At 40.3% G+C, this 22,754-nt stretch overlaps 1 protein-coding gene across 38 annotated transcripts in view; it reads left to right on the top strand.

Moving 5' to 3' along the window:
- NAV3 (neuron navigator 3) overlaps window positions 1-22,754 on the top strand; it is a 602,126-nt gene that overhangs the window by 513,113 nt on the left and 66,259 nt on the right. For 18 of the 38 annotated variants that reach the window (XM_084957749.1, XM_084957743.1, XM_021093079.2 and 15 more), the window contains 6 exons: window positions 4,202-4,243; window positions 5,628-5,788; window positions 9,525-9,713; window positions 13,063-13,115; window positions 18,026-18,049; window positions 19,773-19,850. In XM_084957749.1, the coding sequence (XP_084813875.1) occupies window positions 4,202-4,243; window positions 5,628-5,788; window positions 9,525-9,713; window positions 13,063-13,115; window positions 18,026-18,049; window positions 19,773-19,850 (547 nt within the window). Of the gene's footprint in view, window positions 1-199; window positions 4,244-5,627; window positions 5,789-9,524; window positions 9,714-13,062; window positions 13,116-18,025; window positions 18,050-19,772; window positions 19,851-22,754 lie in introns of those variants that run through there. The other 20 variants (XM_084957747.1, XM_084957752.1, XM_084957746.1 and 17 more) reach the window with 2 other exon arrangements.

Below are 22,754 nucleotides of genomic sequence, written 5' to 3'. Positions count from 1 at the left end.
TTGAATCGGAGCTGTAGCCACCAGCCTACGCCAGTGCCACAGCAACGCGGGATCCGAGCCGCGTCTGCAACCTACACCACAGCTCACGGCAACGCCAGATCGTTAACCCACTGAGCAAGGGCAGGGATCGAACCCGCAACCTCATGGTTCCTAGTCGGATTCGTTAACCACTGCGCCACGACGGGAACTCCCATTTAAGCATTTTTTAAAGACCACATTTAAATGGGGGCTGCGATGGTGCTCAGGGTAAAACGGTCAGCTTGCTTTATTGGCATTTCTATGGAAAAACAGCAGCTGGATCACTGGGAATCCTCATGGAAATGGAAAAAAAAAAAAAAGATCAGTGGTCGGATACGAATTCTTAGAGAAAAGTGTAAGGCTAGTGACGTTTTTAAGAGGCCCTTTGAAGATAAGCCACATCACAAGGTGTCCCTATGATTTAATGAGTTACTGTTTTCTTTGAAAGTAAAATGAAGGACATAGTGAGTATTCCTGCCTCCTACGCTGACCAGAAAGCATCTCTGTTGACCAGAATGGCTGTAGATTTTCTCCCCCCCCCGACCCCAAATCCGTCCTAAGGTACTTTGGTGCCGACTCCCCCAGGAACGTGTCTTCAGTGGCCCCTTTTTTCCTGATAAGCCCAATACTATTTGTTTCTTGGCACAGCTAAAGCTTTCAAAAATGGTCTTAATTGTGTTATTTGTGAAAGCACTTCTGGTCACGGCAAATGCCTGATATTTATGATTTCATTTTGTTTATTTATTTTTCATGCTGACATGATCACCTCAAACTAAGCACACTGCAAGCAGGCTTTTATTTGTTAACTAGAATCTCTCTCCAAAATACTGATGATTGTTTCATCATATCTGACTGCAACGAGTTGACCATATAGCCAGTAACCTATTTCTTTAACGTTCATACCTTAAAACACAGAGAAATGGCCAAGGAACTATTCGCAACCAAGTAAGCCTCAGTTCTAAACAGATGATAAGTTTGATGAGTTTTATAGCTGTAACAAATGCACTATTAATATTTTACTTTGATCTATATTTTAGCAGAAATCAGCATACATTGTCACTGTAGAAATACAGTGACAAATATGCAGTTTGCTCTTTAAGCAAATCTTTTTGTTTGTTCAGTTGCTTAGTCTTGGAAATAGACCACTTTTACAAATGGAAGTGTTCTAGTATTATAAATAGCCAGATAGACAATTTTTCTAAAATAATTTTGAGTAAATGCTTTTCCCTTGATTCTTAGTAAAATATATCGATAAACATTAAACGGAAAGGCAGGTTAGTTCCATAGGTATCTTATATGATATAAACATTATTTTCTTCCAATAAATTACCGGATTGAAGTAATTTTTGACATAAGAAGTTATACTTTTTCTTTCTTGAAAAAAACTACAATTAATAGCAATTTATTCTAATCCTTTAAAGTGCCCCCAAGAACGTCATGATCCGCTGACGAGAAAATTAGATCCTGTCAGAGATCCTGGCTTAATTAGAATTAAGTCCATGTTGGACGTGCGAAGAAAGCCAGGGAGCCATGCCTCAGAGACACTGTGCTCAAGTGTAAATATTTAAGACAAAGTAATTAGGTATAATAGAGATGTGTGTAAGTCCATGATTTACCTCTTTATAATTTCAGAAGATTTTACTGATATTCATTATTCTAGCACTACTAGTTTTTCATAACGATTTTAGTTTTGTTCTAAATTTCTCCTCATTAATATATCATAAACAAACAAATTCTATAACTGTTTTCTAACTGTTCTAGATCATTGGTGGCCTTTGGTTATAACTAGTTTAGGTTTGTTTTGTTTGTTTTGTTTTTTGTGACTCAACCAAACCTTGAAAATCATTTGAAGCGATAGCAGTTCCCCCTGTGGCGCAGTGGGGTAAGAAACAAACAACAGCTGCTCACATGTCTGCTGAGGCGCGGGTTGCATCCCCTGCCTGGTGCAGCAGGTTAAAGGATCCGGAGTTGCTGCAGCTGCGGCGTAGGTCACAGCTGTGGCTCAGACTCTGTCCCTGGCTTGGGAACATCAGTATGCCATGGGCGCAGCAATAAAGAAAGAAATACATAAAGAAAGAAATCGAAGTTGTAGCCAGCTTTAAAATTTTGTCTTGTTTTTAAGTATCAGATTTGGGGAGTTCCTGTCATGGCTCAGCGGAAGTGACTCTGACTAGCATCCATGAGGACGCAGTTTCAATCCCTGGCCTCACTTAGTGGGTTGAGGATCCAGTGTTGCTGTGGCCGTGGCGTAGGCCTGCAGCTGCAGCTCCAATTTGACCCCGAGCCTGGGAACCTCCATGTGCTGCGGGTGCGGCCCTAAAAAAAGACAATAAATAAATCAATAAATATCCGATCGGCTGCCCTGCCTGTACAATGCCGCACCGCATCTCCTGGCTTTAGGCAAACAGTGGCCTCCTCTTTAGACAGTTGATTGAAATTCCTGCTTCACTCATTCCCACTGCCAGCCTGGCCCCTGTAGGCATATGAGCTTTCAACCTTTCAGGTTTGAGAAAAGTGTCTATATTATAAAAGAATTCATATCCAAATTCTAAAGTTTTAACTTATATTGTCAAAATTTTCTGATTTTTTTCATTAAATTCTCTGTCATATAACCTATGATGTTTATACAAGAATCACATAGGCAAAACAATACCTATTTTTATTGTCCTCTGCAATGTTAAAATTTAATAAATTTGCAAAGATGAAAGAGATAAACTTTAAAATGGGTTATGACTATTATCTAGGCTTCATCACTATGTCATTCATAATTAGAGTTCTCTCATATTTGTTCAGTATAATTCCTTTTTGTTTACTGGTTTACCCACCCTACTAAAAACACTCCTATAACCAACATATATGCTAGAGTGGGGGTTCCTGTTGTGGCTCAGTGGAAACGAATCTGACTAGTATCCTTGAGGATGCAGGTTCAATCCCTGGCCTCACTCAGTGGGTTAAGGATCTGGCGTTGCTGTGAGCTGTCCTGTAGGTCACAGACATGGCTCAGATCTGGCGTTGCTGTGGCTCTGGTGTCGGCCACCAGCTACAACTCCGACTCGACTCCTAGCCTGGGAACCTCCATATGTCTCAAGTGCAGTCCTAAAAAAAGACAAAAAAGAAAAAGGTATATTCTAGAACTGGCTTCTAATAAAGTAATCACTGTCTGTGGGCCTTCCCGATGCATAAAGTTGTGTGATGGTTTTGGATGCTTCCCACTGCAGTGCTCATAACGGAGAACCACAGAAGAAAACATTTTAGCTTTGGTGCTGAGTGATCACCTTCCACGTCAGTGTGTCTGCATTCATGTTATCTCATCCCCATACGCACACCCTGTGTGTTTAATTTTGGCCATTCGAGGTTCTAGTGGCAGAGAGCTGTCATTCTGCAAATTCGAATGCATTTTATTCTTTGGTTATCCTCGCGCCAGAGGAACCTCTAGACTTGTCCCCCTTGGCGGTTGACACCCTCTTCCTCTGTTTAACAGAGACCGTTTCTCATTTTCTCCAGACACACTCTTCCTTCCCTTTCTAGGACCAACTGAGAATTCTTTAAAATTGAGACGGAAAACTTACAGACTTTTAAATATCTAATTCATACTTTTTAAAAAGCAGAATAGTTTAATTTCATTAAAAGCTGTAGATCAGTGGTGCCGGTAAACATTAGATTTCAAGCAGATATGTACTATTTTTCTTCTCTTAAGTGTAAATGGGATTATATCTGCCTTATTTTAATTAAAGATAATTTAAATTTAAAATAAGTATTTAAATACAAAATAGATGTTTACATCTCTGTCTGTGGGAATTTGTCACCTTAGCTTAGGCAGAGGTCTTTCTCCTTCCCACCGCCTTGATTCTTCTGCCTGTGAAATCAGAGCATAAGGCTAGTTATTTACATGGAGACAGAAAAACTGCCCTGGCACTAGGTCAACAGAATTTAAAGGAGAATTAGGTCAAGGTCTAATTTAATCTATCTTCTCGTAGTCCTGTCACTACGTTGTCATTGACTGTATTACAACCGTGGACATCTGGTCACCTTTGCTTGGCCTTTTCCGATGAGTTAAGCATTAAATATGTGTTACCAGAAAAACTTATTTTGTGTAATTCAAACAGAGAACCATTTTTGTTGGATGTGTAATTTCGAAGTTTTGTTTACATTATGTCCTTAGGGGTTTTCTTTGTTTTAACAGCATGCAGCTTGACAGAAATACACTACCCAAAAAGGGACTAAGGTATATATTTCTCTCAGCACAATTGCTGCCTTTCTTTGTTGTTATGTAAACTTTGTGTGCTGTCTCCTTACCTCTTCCTTTCTTTGTTTGTGAAGAAGCACCTGGCATTGAGGATGCAAACAATTTTAACCCTGATGTTTTCTCTAACCTGAGGAGCTGCTGAGATAGCCCCCAGGCAGAGACTGTGATACAGGCTAAAACTCAGAAAATTAAATCTAATGTAAAAGCCATTATTTGGGGGGCAGCAACTTTTAGTAGAATTCAGAACTCACTTCTGAAAATTAAAAAAAATACATTAATTCCCCCAATGTTTGCATCTGGGAGGCATATGGTTACAAAACCTCAACCCATAGAGTCTATGGATCCGGCCAGTGAGTGTTCAAAGATCGAAGGATGTTCTAATTGGAATCAAAGAAAATATATTTTCATCAGCACAGGACAAAGACTATAACTGAGGTATCAACTTTTAAAGAATCCTTTTGGTAAACGCTCAAGAGTTTTACTCTCTCCTTTTGAGGAGTGCTGGTATCTATCAGATCAATTTGGACATGAATTAGCCTAGTGTCACGTAATAATGACAACATAACTATCCAGCTCATCATAAAAAATAAAATGAACATTTAATGCATGGCCATCCTTTACCGTACACTTTTATCTGATGAGAAGATACAGATTGAACTACTACGACTCGTAACACAATATGAACCTGATACGTTGACTGTTCTCTGGTACTAAGACTGTATTCAGTGCAGTGCAAGTGGATACCGGCCCAACAGGTCTTTCTCTCTTAGCCTCCTCTCCCGTTCCTGAGCAGTAGCAGACAGCTTGCAGTTATTTCATCATAAGATTTTTATTCCAGAAGTTTATTTTCCAATAGCGGAAGCCCGTACTTCTCCCATTTAAAAAAAAAATCCAGACATGGCGTCCAGGGGCATTTGAACCCAGTAGATGTTTTTGCTTTGTTTTAAAACAGATCTGTCCATTTATATTCTATCTCCCATGTCTTCTGTGGCCATCACTCCGATTCCCTTGGCTTCTGGCTTACGACCACCCGCCGTGTGTAGTCTGTGTTTTCACCCTCCTCACACCCTCTCAACACTGTGCTTTTGAGCCCCTTTTCAATTAACCTGACCCTCTGCTTGTTGCTTATGATTTGCAACTACGTATCTCACAGAGGCCTAATTTTCTTTGCAAAATCCTTGCCTTTCTTTGCTGTGAGAGTCAGATGGTGTCACGTCCTCTGGAAGAACTGAGCCATCGTGATTAGAGTCAGTCGGAGAGTGTTGTTCAGTCTGAGCCGTGAGCGCCTCTCAGTTGCGTGCTTGTGCCGGTGGCGCCTTGCCCTGCAGGTGTGCTGAGATGTCTTAGCTGTGCTGTTTTGCAGATACCCCCCGTCGTCTCGGCAGGCCAACCAGGAAGAGGGCAAGGAGTGGCTGCGCTCCCATTCCACGGGCGGACTGCAGGACACGGGCAGCCAGTCGCCCCTGGTCTCCCCCTCAGCCATGTCGTCTTCCGCAGCAGGAAAATACCACTTTTCCAACTTGGGTAAAATATTCGAAATATCAGTTTCCTCTGTTCCTTTCACCCCCTCCTCTTGCAGGAGTCCTGGCATCTCTCCTAAGAACTGGCCATTTAAAGAGGAGAGAAAGACTCCATAACAGGGTCTTGTGTGATTGCTTCCTATCCACAAAATAATTTCCAAACTTTATCCAGTGTATTGCTCATGGCAATAAGCTGACCCAGGTGATCCAGTTGGTATTTTATAGTCTAGGATCCAGAGGCACAGAGAGATTATTTGACTTTAAAAAAAGAAAAAAAGTCTTCCCACTCACAAGGGATAAAGGCAGTAATTGATGCCAGGATACCTGACTTTCTCACTGTCCTCTCAAAACCATGACAACACCTCCTTATTTTCTGTTTAAATTTTTTTTTTTTTTTGTCTTTTTTGCCATTTCTTGGGCCGCTTCCGCAGCATATGGAGATTCCCAGGCTAGGGGTCGAATTGGAGCTGTAGCCACCGGCCTACACCACAGCCACAGCAACGCCGGATCTTTAACCCACTGAGCAAGGGCAGGGACCGAACCCGCAACCTCATGGTGCCTAGTCGGATTCGTTAACCACTGTGCCACGACGGGAACTCCATCTGTTTAAATTTTTAAAATTCTTATAAGTACATTACTTATCTTTGGAAGAAAAATAGAAATAATTAGGAAAAAGAAAAATATGTGAGTCCATGGCTCCATGATCACTTTTTAAAATCACTTTAAAGTTAATACTCTCCTTAAAATGCATATAAGAATTCCTTTTAAGATAATAATACCCTATGAATATTTTTGCATAAATGCAATGAAAAAAACTGACCATCTGTCATTGAATTACTTTATGCTTAGCATAATTTGTATGAAATATAAAAGCATTTGTACATAGTTCATAGAAAACAGGGAAAAGTAACGAAATAATTAAAGCACAGTGCTTTTAAAAAATAGATTTCTTGGAGCTCCTGTTGCAGCTCAGCAGTAATGCACCTACCAGTATCTGTGAGGATATGAGTTCCATCCCTGACCTCGCTCAGCTTGTTAAAGACCCAGCATTGCTCTGAGCTGTGGTGTAGGTTGCAGACTTGGCTCAAATCGGGTGTTGCTGTGGCTGTGGTGTAGGCCAGCAGCTGCAACTATGATTCAACCCCTAGCCTAGGGACTTCCATATGCCGTGGGTGTAGCCCTAAAAAGACAAAAAAATAAAAATAATAATTCTTTCTATAAAGTCAAATGTAAAGTAGTCTCATTTTTTTTTACTTGAATTTTTTTTTTTTTAATAATGAGAGGCCAACAGATCGTCCAAATTCTTTCATAATTTGTACTTGTCAACTTGCTGTCCTGTCGGGACAGTCAAAGCTATTTCTCCTCTATTGTTAACTATTCCTCCTCTACAGAAGAGATCTTTTGACAATGAAAAAAAATTAGTTTGCGCACCGTTTCATAATCACTAATGAACACATCTCAATCACCAGCTTTTTGTTGCTCAGCCTACATAGTGATGAGACTTTGTGTCCTATTAAGACATTTCTCTTAGCCCATCATACTTTTGTCTTATACAACTTTTCTTGGTCTGTTTTGCATCATTAACTTCTGTGCCTTCCAGTCACCATCCCTAGAGGCCACCCTTAAAATCAGGGACCTTACCATATTTATCTTTCCATTCAACCATAAAACCAAAAAAGCAGACCTGTCATAGGTTTTAACTGAATTGAACATTTTTAAATACTATGCATAGACTTGCAATGGAGAAGCTATCTGAAGGGCTTAAAAATGCCAACTCTTCCCTTTAAAATCTACCCTAATCCTCATTAATCTTTCACTTGGGATGAGCCGTTATGTTCTGAAATTATAGGACATTTCACCTGGATATCTCTGCAACCATTTTAGTAAGAATTATTCAAAGCCAAACAGTGAACAAAATGTCCTTCTCATCTCTAAGTACACATATTAAAAAGAGGCACTGGCATAGGTATTGAATATTTCATTTAGCAAAAAGTCAGTTCGTACTGTGGACCTAGAATCGTATGATTTGCTCCAATCCAGACACCTTAACCATAGATCTTCAAACCTAGAACGTCCTGCAGGGCGTCTGCTGGCTGTCCTCAGCACTGACTTGCTTGGCTGAAGGAGTGTGCCTGCAAGACCGCGAACTCTTCCTTCCGCTCCTTTCTTTTCTCCTTCCTTTTCTTCCTTCCATTCGCTCTTCCCTCCCTTCAGTGGGTTGCAGACTTTGCACATCCCCTGCTGTGTTCATTATTAAATGCCGCAGATGCACACATAGATTCAGTTCTTAGTCTTGTGTCCCTTTCCTTGCTCTTCTTTTACTCCGTTTCGTAGCTGGCACTATCACGGAGCTCTTCTGTATATTGATTCATTAACACCTGTAAAATATCCAGCATAGTGCCTGGCAAGTAGAAGATACGCTCCTTATCCCAGACTGTCCACACGCCTCTGATTTTACATTGTTCTGAGACCCAGTAACTACATTGAGAAGGGGAGTGCTGTGTCGAAGAAAATACCATATTTTGAAATGATACTGAACTAATTCTAAGCCAAAGACATAAATTCCCCAAGGTTTTGAAAATACTCAGCAGTTCTCTTCTTACCCTAAGAGGTTCCTACCTGCTCCCGCATATAGTTGAACAACTTGCTTTTCTTAAATAAAAGCATTGATGATAAATATGTTTAATTTTCAACCTTGCTTTTATTCCAGATTTTAAAACAATGTTCTTTTCCAATGTAATCACACATTTAGTCAACCACATCTTTCTTTAAATTGATTATAATCAGTTGGCGTAAGAAGTTGAGTGTCGCTAGAGCTATTTGGTAATAGGCACTAGGTAAATGAATTTGTGTTTCAATACAGACTTCAGGTACTGCTTTGGAAGTTCTTTCTTGTTTACTTCTTTTATCTGGATGCCGTTTTAGTTCTTCCACTATATTCTTCAATTTTAGTTCTCTCTCTGAGAGTACGCCTAGGCACACACCACTCAGTGAGAGTCGTCTCTGTAGCTTGTTCTTTCATACATATTTTAGCGAAATCAAGGACTTAGTGGAGGCCTATATTTTTTAAATATCCCCTGTAAATGGATTATCTGCATCCATTGCTTACTCTGTGACCCACAAAAAGGTTACAGACTACAAACTTAATTAACGTAGGATTTTTTGACACAAGGACCATGTCTTAGTTCTTTGGTGGCTCTAAGAGAGTACCCTAGGTTAGGTGTCCTCAAAAGAATAGAAATGTATTTCTCACAGTTCTGAAGTACAGCTGCCCGTCTACACCACAGCCACAGCAACACTGAATCAGACCCGTGTCTGCGACCTACACCACAGCTGACGGCAACGCCACTTCCTTCACACACTCAGCGAGGCCAGGGATCGAACCTGTGTTCCCATGGATACTAGTCAGATTCGTTTCTGCTAAGGCACGACAGGAACTCCTAGATTGCTTGTATTTTATGTTCCTTTTTATTTTTCTTTTCCCATTACAATGATGTATTTTTCTCTAAAAAATTAATGTGCAATGTGCAATCTTTCCTTCATAGTGGCCAGCGGGAAATACCAGGGGACCTCTAGCAAAAACAATCAGAGGGGACTCAGTGGTATTGTTCTAGAAATTGACCTACTGCTTGCCATGAAAGTGCTCGAAAAAGAAAGGGATTCGCCTGAAACTGCTGTGGAAAATTTCAGATGCGGACGTCCAAGCCCCGGAGTCATGGGCTGTGTGCTTTGTTTTTCAGTGAGTCCAACCAACCTGTCTCAGTTTAACCTCCCCGGGCCCAGCATGATGCGCTCAAACAGCATCCCAGCCCAAGACTCGTCCTTTGACCTCTACGATGACGCCCAGCTTTGTGGCAGTGCCACATCTCTGGAGGAAAGGCCGCGGGCCATCAGTCATTCGGGCTCCTTCAGAGACAGCATGGAAGAAGGTAGGCATGGGGGGAATGCTGTACAGAAGAAAAAAAATTGTATTGGGGAGACAATAGCAATAATAAGAAAAAAGAGGAAGCTGCTTTCGTTGACGAAGACACGCAAGCCGTCACATCACTCATGCCACGAGCCTTCCCCTGGGAGTAAAGAAACAAATAGAATTCTCATTTGGGGAGCCCTGGAGCTTGAAGGCTTTTTAGGCTGTGTCACCTTGCATTTCTTTATGCATTCGGAAATATGCCACCAATTGTTTAGAATAATACTGGGCTATAGAACAGTGCAGAATAAATCTGGTGTTCTCGTACAGAAATCTGTAAACATTTAGAGACCATTTGCCCTGGTGTGCCAGCTCTCAGAGCGACTGTTTTGTTTGACACCTCGTTCAAAAATCGTAAAAGCAGCATAAGCCAGAAAAAATTCTCTTAGGAAGTGACCACGTGCTGCTGACTTTTATTCTCAGAAACTCCCTTTGGTGTTAGTTTTTACTGTATCGTCGTAGAGTTCATATTGCATCTACTTTTTGCTTTCGTAAGTTACATTTCCTTGCCCATTACAATAAAATTTCACCTGACCTAATAAATACCTTTGTAGTTGTAAAATTCTACGTGAATACTTTATGATAAAATACATCTGAAAAGCTCACGAGGCTTAATTGATTTTCAAATATATATAATTTTCTAAACTGTATAACCTCAGATGTCAAATTTGATAATATTTGAGAGATATTTTCTCGTCTGATTTAATGAATTATTCTTAGGTACCCACGAGGGAAAATTGTGGCATACATGTTATAAAGCATACCAGCCAAGGATAGAAGAAAAAAAAAGACATTCAAATCAATTAGTATAAAATCAAGCGTGTGATCAGCCATACTATTCTAGTCCTTCGTAAGTTTAGATAAAAGAATAGCTTCAAATCTTGAAGCATATCAGGGTTTAAACCTCTGATCATCCATTTCGTTGTGGTATGAACTTGAGCAGGTTCCATAAGCTCGTTAACCCTGATTTCTGTATCTGTAATTTCAAAGGCTGAAGTCAGAGGAAAGGATCCTTCTGTGTCTTTCTCTTTCCCCTTCCCACCTTCTTATTTAAGGTGTCTTCTGAGTAAAGTTTGAGCAGTTCTGAAAACTGACTCCTGGTCTTGAGGTTGCCATGGTCCGTTTAACTTGCTGGACCAGATTTGCCACTGCCTTTTGGGACAGTCACCAAACCAATGAACTCACCGTAACAGGTAGAGAATTTTGCTCTGAGAGTCTGCTGATGCCTGCAGATGGAGATGACCTAAAACTAAGCTCATGGGTAATGTCCTTGCTTTTCTGAAATGGTTCTATTACTCTCTTCACAGACAGGCCTCTTAATATACTGGAAAAATGACGTGCTAAGCACACAAATGGCCTTCTAGGGTGCCTCATTTGCAGAGAGAATGCTATTTATGTGCTGGGAAATTCTGGCCTTGCATGTATGAGGATTAAAACACTGAACTGTTGAAAGCCAGCTCCAGGGGGCAAGATGGGTTTTTGATGTCTGTGCATTAACTCCTGAGCTGTTAGGGTCTAGAATCCAGGAATTATTGGGCAAAGCGATGGAGGGAACTTTACTGATATCCCACCTCATGCTCGCAGTGAAAGATGAGGTGACTGAGCCACGAACGTTAAGGTCATAGACCTTAGGTAGTAAGTATCATCGAAAGACTGAGGCTGAGATGTTTGATTCCTCGTCCATGTTCCTCCTGGTCCCCGTGCTCACACGCCAAGTTCATACCAGCGTTGGAAGAAACTGAAAGGAGTCCCTTTTTTAAAAGATAACTAACATTTTCTACATCTCACAGAGTGATCGGCTCAAGCTAGGACCCTGGGAGTCATTCTTTATTCCTCTTTGACTCACATCGGGTTTTTTATAACTTTATTGGGGTATAGTTGTATTAGTTTCAGATGTATAGCCAAGTGAATCGGTTGGACATGTACATATATCCACGATTTTCCCGTGTAGGTTATGGCAAACTATTGAGTAGACTTCCCTGTTCTATAGGAGGTTCTTAGTAATTATGCATTTTATACAATAGGATGTCTATGTTACTGCCTTCCTCTTAATGCAGGCTTCCCTCCCCCGTTTCCCCTCTGGTAACCATAAGTTTGATTTTGAAATCTGAGTTTGTTTCTGTGTCATGTTTATTAGAGTCCACATAAAAGTGATATCATATGGTATCTGTCTTTATCTGGCTTACTTCACTTAGCGTAACAATCTCTAGGTCCATCCATGTTGATGCAAGTGGCATTGTTTCATTCTTTTTACAGCTGAGGCATATTCCCTGTGTATTTGTGCCATATCTTCTTTACCCGGCCCGCGCTGAGTGGACATTGAGGTTGCTTCCTGACCCACATCAGTTTTAAAGAGGTTCTTCCTGATGTTTCTCACATCCGCCCCTCTCTTTGGTCGCACTGCCTCAGGCCTACACAGCTTTCCCAGTCCTCTCCAGACCAGATTCCAGCACTCAGCAGGTGCTTTTGTAGTCCTGGTACATTGCTTTCCGTAGTGTTTATATGACCCTGTTGTGACTCACTTTTTAGTTACGTTATCTTTCTACTTCTTTTTGAACTCCTAGAATTGTGACATTTAATTTTATACTCCCAGGGTCTAACAAGGGCCTGTCACATTGTGTACACTCAAGTCATTTTTATTTAACGGATGAAGAAGCGGACATGACTTTCTATTATTCCAGAATGGAAAGAAGGCTTTTCTGCAAATAGCGTTAAGCACCATTTTATCCACCTTTGGGGTGTAATATGTGGGACATGCAGAAATACAAAAGAGTCTGATAAATGTTCAAGATGGCATTTTGATACTCCTACATAAAAGACAGTATGTAGTTTCCATTCTTAATTTCGGTGAGATACCACCTTGAAATCAGAAGTTCTTTCCTGTTACTGAAATTTCAGAAGAAACTGGGCTTCTTCCGTTAAATGGGTGTGATCAGCTCATCACTGATAGTGTTGAAAGAGCTTGTTTCTCTGACGGTATACGAACACATAAAGTTTTTAAAAAGTTTAAACTTTATGGCAACTTCAGATGTCCATGATTTTCTGATTACTTATGATGTGAGAGCTTCCTCTAGCAAAGCCTGCTGGAAGGGTTTGTACTTATCACTTCTCTCTAGCATGGTGTGGGACCTTTCCACGTCTCAGCCCTGGGATCTCTGAAAAGGACGACAGACCCCTCAGACTCTGCGCCTCGCTGTTATTTTATCTCCTTAGGTGGTTACCCAGCTCCGCTTCCGTAACCACCTCTTCAGGCCGGGTGGTTCGGAGCAGACTTCGTTATTTCACCTCTTGTTCTGTTTTACTTTCATCAGTTCACGGCTCTTCCTTATCCCTGGTCTCCAGCACTTCTTCTCTTTACTCTACGGTAAGTACTGGCCAAGTACACCAACGGTTAAACGGGTTGACCTGTACACCAAAGTGGCACATGAGGGCTTACTCTAAGCCGCTGCGTGTCCCGACCGGGTGTCTGGTGCGCCTCCAGCCCTCCAGCGGTCCGTGTGTACGTGCTTCCAGTGGACTTTTATGTTCTCGTTCTGATCACTGCGTGGATGGAAACCTGAATCTCGTAAAACCTGGTGGGGCGTAATCCCTGAGACCACGTGCTGAGTTCCACAGTTACGCTATGCTAGGGACCATTTTGCTTCATTTGGTTCTCTATGCTGTTCTATCTTTTAAAAATTTAAGTTCATTTTTTGAGAAGACAGTACCCAAGGGTAAAGGCCTAAAAGGCTTAAAGATTTTTTAAATTGTATCTTCTGAAAGATACTGCCAAAAGAGGGTGATTTTCAAATCTTGTAGTGTATCAGCTTATTTTCATAATATTGAAATTATATTTTCTTTTTACCGAGATGAGTGTTCTGCTCACTGATTATAATTTCATGTTTTTCAAAAAACAAAACAAAACAAAAATACCCCTGGGAAGTTATGTTTTATAAGAGCGTGCGTGCCCTCCTCCTTGGTTAGAGTCAGGTAAATTTTAGTTTATGAATTTCGCTGGGGCTTAAGCGCTATGAATAATCCGTAATCCTGTACTGAAAGGTTCATGAAGAGTTCAAAGACACAGCTGTCACGAAGTAATTAAACATTAAGGGCAACACTCAGTTTTTCACTCATTTTCATTAAGTTAAAATGTTAAGCCCCTCTCTTTATATTTATAGCTTTATAGTTACTCATGATCAGACCATCATTGTCAGAGGCAATATTTTGCCTGTCATTTCTCCTTTTAATGATTAAAATTGCCAGCACATTCTGTGAATAATGAAATCACTGGTAGTGTTTAAATAAATCTACTGTTTTAGGCAAATGGAGAAAGATGTGAGAAATGGAAAATGTGCTGGAGAAACACAAAGAAAGAATAGGTATGTTAGGAGGTAGTGTTCTTCCTCCGGGGCCAAGGCCACTGCTGCAGGGAGATGTATTCTGGTTTAAACTCTCGCAGCTGAAATCCCTGTAAAACAGTGAAGGATGCGGTTCCCACTGTGGCTCAGTGGGTTAAGAACCCGCCTGATATCCATGAGGATGTGGGTTCGATCCCTGGCCTCGCTCAGTGGGTTAAGGATCCAGCGTTGCCATGAGCTGTGGGGTAGGTGGCAGACCTGGTTCGGATGCCTCATCGCTGTGGCTGTGGTGGAGGCCGGTGGCTGCAGCTCCAGTTCAGCCCCTAGCCTGGGAACCTCCATATGCTGTGGGTGCAGCCCTGAAAAAGCAAAACAAAAACCAAAAATCCCACAGATGCAGTATCGTTATAATCGTTTTAAATATATACAAAACCAGTATTTGGATAAGAAACTACCTTCATGAAACCTGAGAAAACCTCTAGAAGAAAAGGATAATAGACTGAGGAAAAACAGGAGACTCCTTCGTATACCCGAGTCCAATAGGCCTTTTTCTGTGGTAATAAAATATAGCTGTGCTGTGTGATACAGTAACCACGAGCCACACACGGTATTGAGTATTGACGTTTCTAGGGTATGGCAGAGGAACTGAATTTTTAACTGTGGAATTCCCGTCGTGGCCCAGTGGTTAACAAATCCGACTAGGAACCATGAGGTTGTGGGTTCAATCCCTGGCCTCACTCAGTGGGCTAAAGATCCAACATTGCCGTGAGCTGTGGTGTAGGTTGCAGATGTGGCTCAGATCCTGCGTTGCTGTGGCTGTGGTGTAGGCCGGCGGCTACAGCTCCGATTCAACCCCTAGCCTGGGAACCTCCATATGCTGCAGGAGCGGCCCAAGAAATGGCAAAAAGACAAACATAAATAAATAAATTTTTAATTTGAATTAATTGAAATTTAAATAGACATGGACCTCACGGCTACTATATTGAATATTGCAGATTTATAGGGAACAAAGGAGGTACATTCTGAAAATTATGGATTTGTAGGATTTCTAGTATAAGGATAAATTTAAAAGTGTAGATGAGCAATATTAAGGGTACGCTATGAAATGAGAGCAGAGATGGAAACAAAGAGACCATGTGCACATGTGGATAGGCCACCATTTATATGGTGAAACAGACCCTGAGGTTACTAAGTGTGAGAAGAATGGATTGGGTCATCCAAACACATAAGAAGGCGATACTAGGAAATTGAGAAATTCAAGGAGTTGTGTTGGAACTGATGAAAATGATGTACTTGAACTGACACCCTGTAGTAGGACAGTTCAAATAAAAGCATATTTGGAGGCATAATAAAGAGAAAAATCACAGACGATGGGGAGTCGTTCTGTATCTGCTTCCTCATCATCACGCACTGAGATTTGATTGGCAGTGAAAAGGTGTCTGTGAAAGTGCTTTTCAAACCACGAAGTGAAACATCAATTCCTCCTTTTTCTTCGTGCCTCCGTGAGGACCCTGGATAAAGATTCCGTTGACTTAAGTTCTTGCCTGACTCCATCCGTAATTACTGTGTGACATCAGGCAAGGCGCTGAATTTCCTTGGGCTGTCCCTGTAACAGAAGGCTGGCAAAGAGCAGCCAGACCTATTCCGTCTGTCGCCAGAGGTTTCTGCAGTAACTGCAGAAGATCGGGGTCATTTACCATAAGTTACCAGAAAAGTGTGAGCTGCGTGGGAGCACGTTTCTGTCACCGTCTCTGTGAGCTGCCCCCGGTGAAGTTACGCATTTTGCAGTTAACATGGTGGTGCCTGGCACTCCTTCATAAAACAGAGTGTTTAGGAAAAACGGTTCTTTTGCTAGAGGAATATTAGACATGATTTTCTATTATTAGGCAAAGTACTGCTCTTAGATATAACAATGATGTTTCATCTCACACCATTTATGTAACTTTTGGAATAATATGTTTTGGTTAAAAATATTAAACTAACAAAGACGACTTGTTGCAAGAACATTTATTTGTCAAATTACCAATATAATAAATCCAAGTGAAAGAATTCTTTCTTCATGTAGAACTTTCAAAGTCTCTACCAATAGTAATTTGGTAAAAATTTGAAAAGTACCTTGTTATAATAATGCTGAGTGAATTGCCTTACAGATTTTTTTTTTTTTTTTTTAATGGTCTCACCTGTGGCATATGGAAGTTCCCAGGCTAGGGTTCGAATCAGAGCTGTAGCTGCCAGTCTACACCACCGCCATAGCAATGAAGGATCAGAGCCACATCTGTGACCTACACCACAGCTCATGGCAATGCCGAATCCTTAACCCACTAAGCAAGGCCTGGGATCGAACCCACATCCTCATGGATACTATTTGGGATCTTAACCCACTGAGCCACAATGGGAACTTCCAACATTCTTTTGACTGTGACATTTTTATCTTAAAATTCTCTTTCTGTGCTTAATTCAAAAAAATCAAACTTGATATGAAACCTTGAAATTATTGTAATTTAAAAATATTAAATCTTCGCTTTAAAAAGTTGAGACCTAAAACATTAAAGCTTTATGTCAGCATTTAGTTTTAAAACACAGTTTTCTCATAAAGGCTATTATGATTCTACTAGGTAACCACTCTATTTAACTGCTATATGACTAACTATACATATATTTAAGATAGAGAAAATATAGGAAAGACAAATCTCAATTTAAAAGAGATGCTTATGGGGAATTCCTGCCCTGGCACAGTGGGTTAAGAATCCAACTGCAGCAGCTTGGGTCGCTGCCGAGTTTCAGTCCCCGACCAGTACGGTAGGTTAGAGGGTCCAGCATTGCTGCATCTGTGGCTCAAATTCAGTCCCTGGCCCATGTGCCATGTGCCATGTGCTAAGTGCCATGACTGCAGCCACAAATTAAAAAAATAAAATAAAAGAGATGCTTATACATAAAAAAATATCCTGAGTGTTATTTTACCTTTTTTTATTTCATATTTTCTGGAGAAAAAGGGATGATAAAAAATAGTTGAGGTACTTCTACAGAAATTCATCAAGGCGTGTCCCAAAGGAGCGCAAAGAGATGAGAGACTGTTTTCAGCAGTAGACCTGCTCAAGGCAATGGGCAGACTTGTAATATTCAGCAATATAATGCATTCTCCAGCTTTCTCAAGGATGAGGGAGCTTCCCAAATATAATGGAGCACATAACTCATTTTCTGGCATTTTGCAGCCCAGTGCAAAGAGGAAAAGCAAAGCCAGAGGTTTTCTACAACTCAAGCCAAAACACCCCAGGAGGTCCTACCGTCGTCATTTGCATAATCTGCCTTGCGATGTGTGTCAGCCACTCTCATCACCACTTTACTACTGGGTGTTTTAATGTTTTGCTGACTTGCAGCCCAGTAAACCTGTTTAGTAATTATCAAGAAAAGTAAATAAAATAGAAACTAATAAGCTGATTTTCTGTGTTTGTCAGTGCAGGTCAGTATTTGTCTTTAGTTTGGTCTGGCGTTTATCTACATCAGGATACAATTCTGACCTCTAGGTCTTCACTAAACATCTCTATAATTTCATGGAGAACATTTCCTAAAACCTGTATGAAAAAAAATTCCACTATATTATTTTTTAGAGTATAATTTTATAACAGTTTTGGTTTTATGGTCATGAGTTTAGGGTAACACCGTCTTTTAATTCTATCCTTTGTTTTTAAGTTTATTTTATACCCATAAATCAAATGACCTATATATTTAAAATACCATATGGTTTATATACAAAGAAATATCCAGTCTTCAGTCCTATAGTTTTCCCATTCCAGTATCATATATTTTATTATATTCTTATGTTAGACTAAAATAACATTTTAAATACATAATATAGGTATGTTATTCTTTTATACTTGTGGAATGAATTGACACTGGTTATGTGCAGTTAAATTCTTTTTCCTTTTTCCTTTTACAGGCTGAAGAAAAGGCTCATTCAGAGGTAAAAACTTTGTAGCATTTTTACGTGCCTATTTTTCCTTACATTGATGATGAAATGAACGTTTCTGCCACTAGAGGGCTCTGTGATACAACAACATAGCTCTCCAGCTCTGCTGATGGAAATTACCCAGCTAGCTGATCAACTGTCTTGGGTATTTCCTCTTAAAAGATAATAACACCAAGCTTTTAAAGGCAGACTCTCTTCTCACATTCTATATTGGCGTCTTAACATCTAATCAGTTTTCTCTAGTAGTGAGCACTTAGAAATCTTTGATGAGTGAATGACTACGTGACCTATTACAGTCTCTTCACCCACTGCCTGTGAGACTGAGTGCATAGGATTAAGGCAGATAGTGAATTTTAGGCACTGGAACTCCACAACACGAACTGCTAGCATCTCAGTCCATCTATTCTTTGGTGCTGCCAGGATTTTGCTGCTTCTAATCATTGATGTCTAATATGGTATGTTATTCTAACGTCATACATTTCACATAGACACAATTCATTGCAGTTGTATACAAATCAGATTGCAACCTATAGGGAACATTCTTTTTTCCCCCTTTATGTAAGAGCTGGCCTGGCCAAGGAGAGTGGGAGGATTTTAATTAGGCCTTTGTTCAAGTGTGCTAAAGACTCTTTGGTTTTACACTGAGCAAAGAACGTGCGTGTATTGGCAACAGCATCTGCAAAGGAACTCATCTCTTTGAGTTCAGCAGAACTTCAAATATTACCACCTTTTAAAGTAAAATTTGTGCAGTGTTTTAAAAATATCGAAGTGAAAATTTTTATCTTTATGGTCATTGTTTATATTTCATGGCAACATGAGACATGCCGATTAAAGTATAGAAAGTGTTTTAAATTTTAAATAGTGTGTATACTCTTTTTCAGGTCCACTTTTATTCAAGTATAGTCTTAATCAAAAAGGAAATCATTTTAGCATATTTATGCCATTGGTTTAGCAAGCTACTTGTGCAACATTACTGATTTCCTCTCCTTTTTTCTAGACTATGGATAATCGATAAAGCATTTCTGCTCAAAGCTGTTAGTAACTCAGTGAATAAAGGACATTATAATAAAGATTTTGGAAGGCCTCTCTGCATGTTAATCATTAAAACTCCAGCCAATAAAATTATTCTCAAATATGGAATCACTAAATGTTGAAGTAGAGCCAGCTTTCAGTGACTGCTGGATTTTTTACAGCTTCTGAGAAGCTGACACATTCTACTAAATAAAAGTAAACATACCCTAAAAAAGGATAAAAAAATAAAATGGGGTACTTTTTGCTAAAAAGACCTGGAAATTATGTATGTGTATATGTGTGTGTGTGTATATGTACATATAAACATATATACACATGTATGTATATGTATATACATATATATATATAATTGTTGAAAAGAAAAGGTTTTACTCAAAGTTTTAGAGGTAGAAGATGCAGTGGAGGAAGTGAACTGACTCTTGAGTCAAGCAGGGATGGCAAATGGAACAGATAAGCATCCTTTAATTTGCAGATTTGAGTTCAGTTCTGAACATGGGCACTTACCCTTATAAATAGCATCTGTTACTGTGTAGCCAGGATCCCATTTCTTTAATTTTCAGGAACTGGTGCTGATACAGTAGGGGTAGAAAGAGCTAATCATGCATTTGCCTTCTTGGACTGAATTCTTAGTTTTGAATTAAAATCTGCAAGCATATTTAATTGATTTTTTTTTAATTACATTCAGCAAATCCATAAGCTACGGAGAGAGCTGGTTGCATCCCAAGAAAAAGTTGCTACCCTCACATCTCAGCTTTCAGCAAATGTAAGTCACTCTCGATTTGCCTGATACATTAAAGCAGATGTGTTTGGAGTAAATGGGATAATTTTAGTAATAGACTTACAGACGTGAAATGTCCAAAATTATACAGATGTAAGTCCTTAAACAGTGGGACTTGCCTGCCTGCTGAGTAATGAAATGGAAATCCAGACCGAGGAGGGTCCCGGTGTGGCCAAAATGGCTTTTTGTTGCTAAGGTTGGAAGCGTTGTAATAGCCACAGGGTTCGTTCTTCTTTCTTATTTTTATTACCTGCCCCCGCAGATAACACTCTCTTCAGCCACAGGGCATTGAAGGGTTGGTGGTGATTAGCTTGGGTAGATGAAAAATCTGTGTGCCCTGCCTCCTTCAGCCAGTTTACTGGACCATTAGTTAAGCATCCAACGAATGCTGGGAAAACAATTCAGGTATCTTAGCTCTACGTGCGTGAGCTCTGGCTCTCTCCAAAGCCTTGGCAGTTTTATCTCAGCAGTCGAAGCGCTGAGGGGGGCAGACGTGATGGTGTTGAAGACCGTGGGTCGCGCTGGCATCTGCTGAAGAGCTTTCCGTGTGCCAGGGCGAACGCGGATGCAGAGATCAAAGAGACCAGGTGACAGTGAGCCTGTCCTGGGAACCAGGACTGTCCCGGAGCAGCTGCCAGGTGTGGGGAAGCTCGTGCCGTTTGGCCAGATGTCTTGCCACCTTCCCTCAACATTCATCTCCTCCCTTCCACTGGGGGTGCTCCGGGCCTGTTCCCTGCTTCCCCCCTCTCTGCTCTCCATGGACTTCTTCCGTCTCCTTGACAAAGCTTGACGGAGCAAGAGTGAGCAGGTGTGGGCCTACCAGGCCTGACTTAAATAAGCGAGATTTTAAGAATAAAATGATTGTGTAACTTCCACAGGATCTAAGAAAGTCATTTCACTCACGGTGCCTTTGTTTTCGCACTGTATTTGAGTTGGTTCTCCCTTTTAACTTTCAGAGGATCGAATTAGTTTTAGGTTGGCGGTATTTATTGTTCATGGATGTTATGGGATTCTTAAAATCATAGTGGGTTATACTTAGTTTTCATAGATGTTGTAAGGGGATTCTTAAAAATAATAGCTTTTAGAGAATTGTTTAGGCAGTCCTGGTAGAGAACAGTATTATTTAACCTATGTTTTGCATCTTAGAATAACTCTTGAATAGTTCTGAAGCAATGGTGAGTTTCATACTAGAAGTGAGATGTATAGCAGTATAAAACGCTCCCACCTAGACTCCTAAATTTATACCCAGAGGACACTGGGTTGTGTTTATCTGCAGTGAAGAAGGCTGATTGATAGAACCTATATACTGGGTAGTCAATCTGCAAATTTTTTGAACAGTTACTCAAAGTTTTATTTTATTTTATTTTATTTTTTGCTTTTTAGGACTGCACCCACAGCATATGGAGGTTCCCAGGCTAGGGGTTGAATCAGAGCTACAGTTGCTGGCCTACACCACAGCCACAGCAACATGGGATCTGTAAGTTCTTCTATTTTTTTACTTCATAATGAATTTTTAAAATATTCTCAAATCACCATGGACCCACACAAAGACCTGCATATGGAAGACTTATTATAGTGAAAGAATTTGGAAACCACCAAAGTGTCTTAATAGGTCAATGAATAAACAAACTCTTATACATTGATACCATGGACTATTACTCAGCAGTAAAAATTAAAAAGTATTAATATACGGGACAACTTGAGTGGATCTCAAGTGCATTAAGCTGAGTGCAAAAAGGCCAGTTTCAAAGGTCACACGCTGTAGGACTTCCCGTCGTGGCGCAGCAGAAACGAATCCGACTAGGAACCATGAGGTTGAGGGTTTGATCACTGGCCTCGCTCAGGGGGTTAAGGATCTAGCGTTGCCATGAGCTGTGGTGTAGGTCACAGACGCAACTTGATCTGGCATTGCTGTGGCTGTGGCATAGGCTGGCAGCAACAGCTCTGATTGGATCCCTAGCCTGGGAACCTCCATATGCTGCAGGTGCAGCCCTAAAAAAAAAAAAAGGTCACATTTATTCAGCATTCTAGAATGATATAATTATAGAAATGAAGAACAGTTTAGTGATTGCCTCTCTCCCTGAAAAGTGAGTGTAATATTAAAAGGGTAGCAATAGGTAGAGTTTTGTGCTGATGAAAGGTGGGTATTTACATGTGTAAATCTATACATGTGTCCCTATAATGAACTTCTGATTTTGATATTATAAGATTTAATCATTGTAGCAAACTGGTTGGAGGGGTGCAAGTGTCCTTTCTGTACTCTCTTTGAAACTTCTGAATCTACAGTTCTTTCTTTTTTTTTCTTTTTATAGTCACACCTGCGGTATATGGAAACTCCTGGGATGGGGTCAAATCAGAGCTGCAGCTGCAGATCTGTCTACACCACAGCCACAGCAACGCCGGATCCAAGCTGCATCTGCAACCTATGTGGCAATGCCAAATCCTTAACCCACTACGTGAGGCCAGGGATCAAACCCTCATCCAGGATTCTTAACCCGCTGAGCCACATCAGGAACTCCTCTGTAATTACTTCAAATTGAAAATTAAACACCTTAAGATTTACTACAATTTTAAAAGAGATTTTGGTTTTTAATTTCTTAGGAATTTCATGCCTGTTTTCCCATTAAAGGTTTTTTTATTTTTGCTGAAAGTGTCAAAGGATAAAAGTCAAGAGATTCGGGTAATGAAGATATGCATCTCTTTTCCTCTTCTACAAAGCAGTTTATTAAAATTCACTTTAAAAATATTGCAGAAACTAAGCACTTATAGAAGTTGATGCATGTATAAATGTTTATAAAAGAATTTTAATGTCATCCCTATTTTAAACATATTTAATAGTGTCGTAGCTACTATGGATAGAATCTTGTATATTTATGTCCATTTGTGTTT

The sequence above is a fragment of the Sus scrofa genome, chromosome 5 (genome assembly GCF_054392235.1).
Source record: "Sus scrofa isolate SSC_HxYL_T2T_F1_AM1 chromosome 5, Sscrofa_HxYL_maternal_Yorkshire_Landrace_v2.0, whole genome shotgun sequence".
NCBI lineage: Eukaryota > Metazoa > Chordata > Mammalia > Artiodactyla > Suidae > Sus > Sus scrofa.
This window is presented reverse-complemented; position numbering and strand designations above follow the sequence as displayed.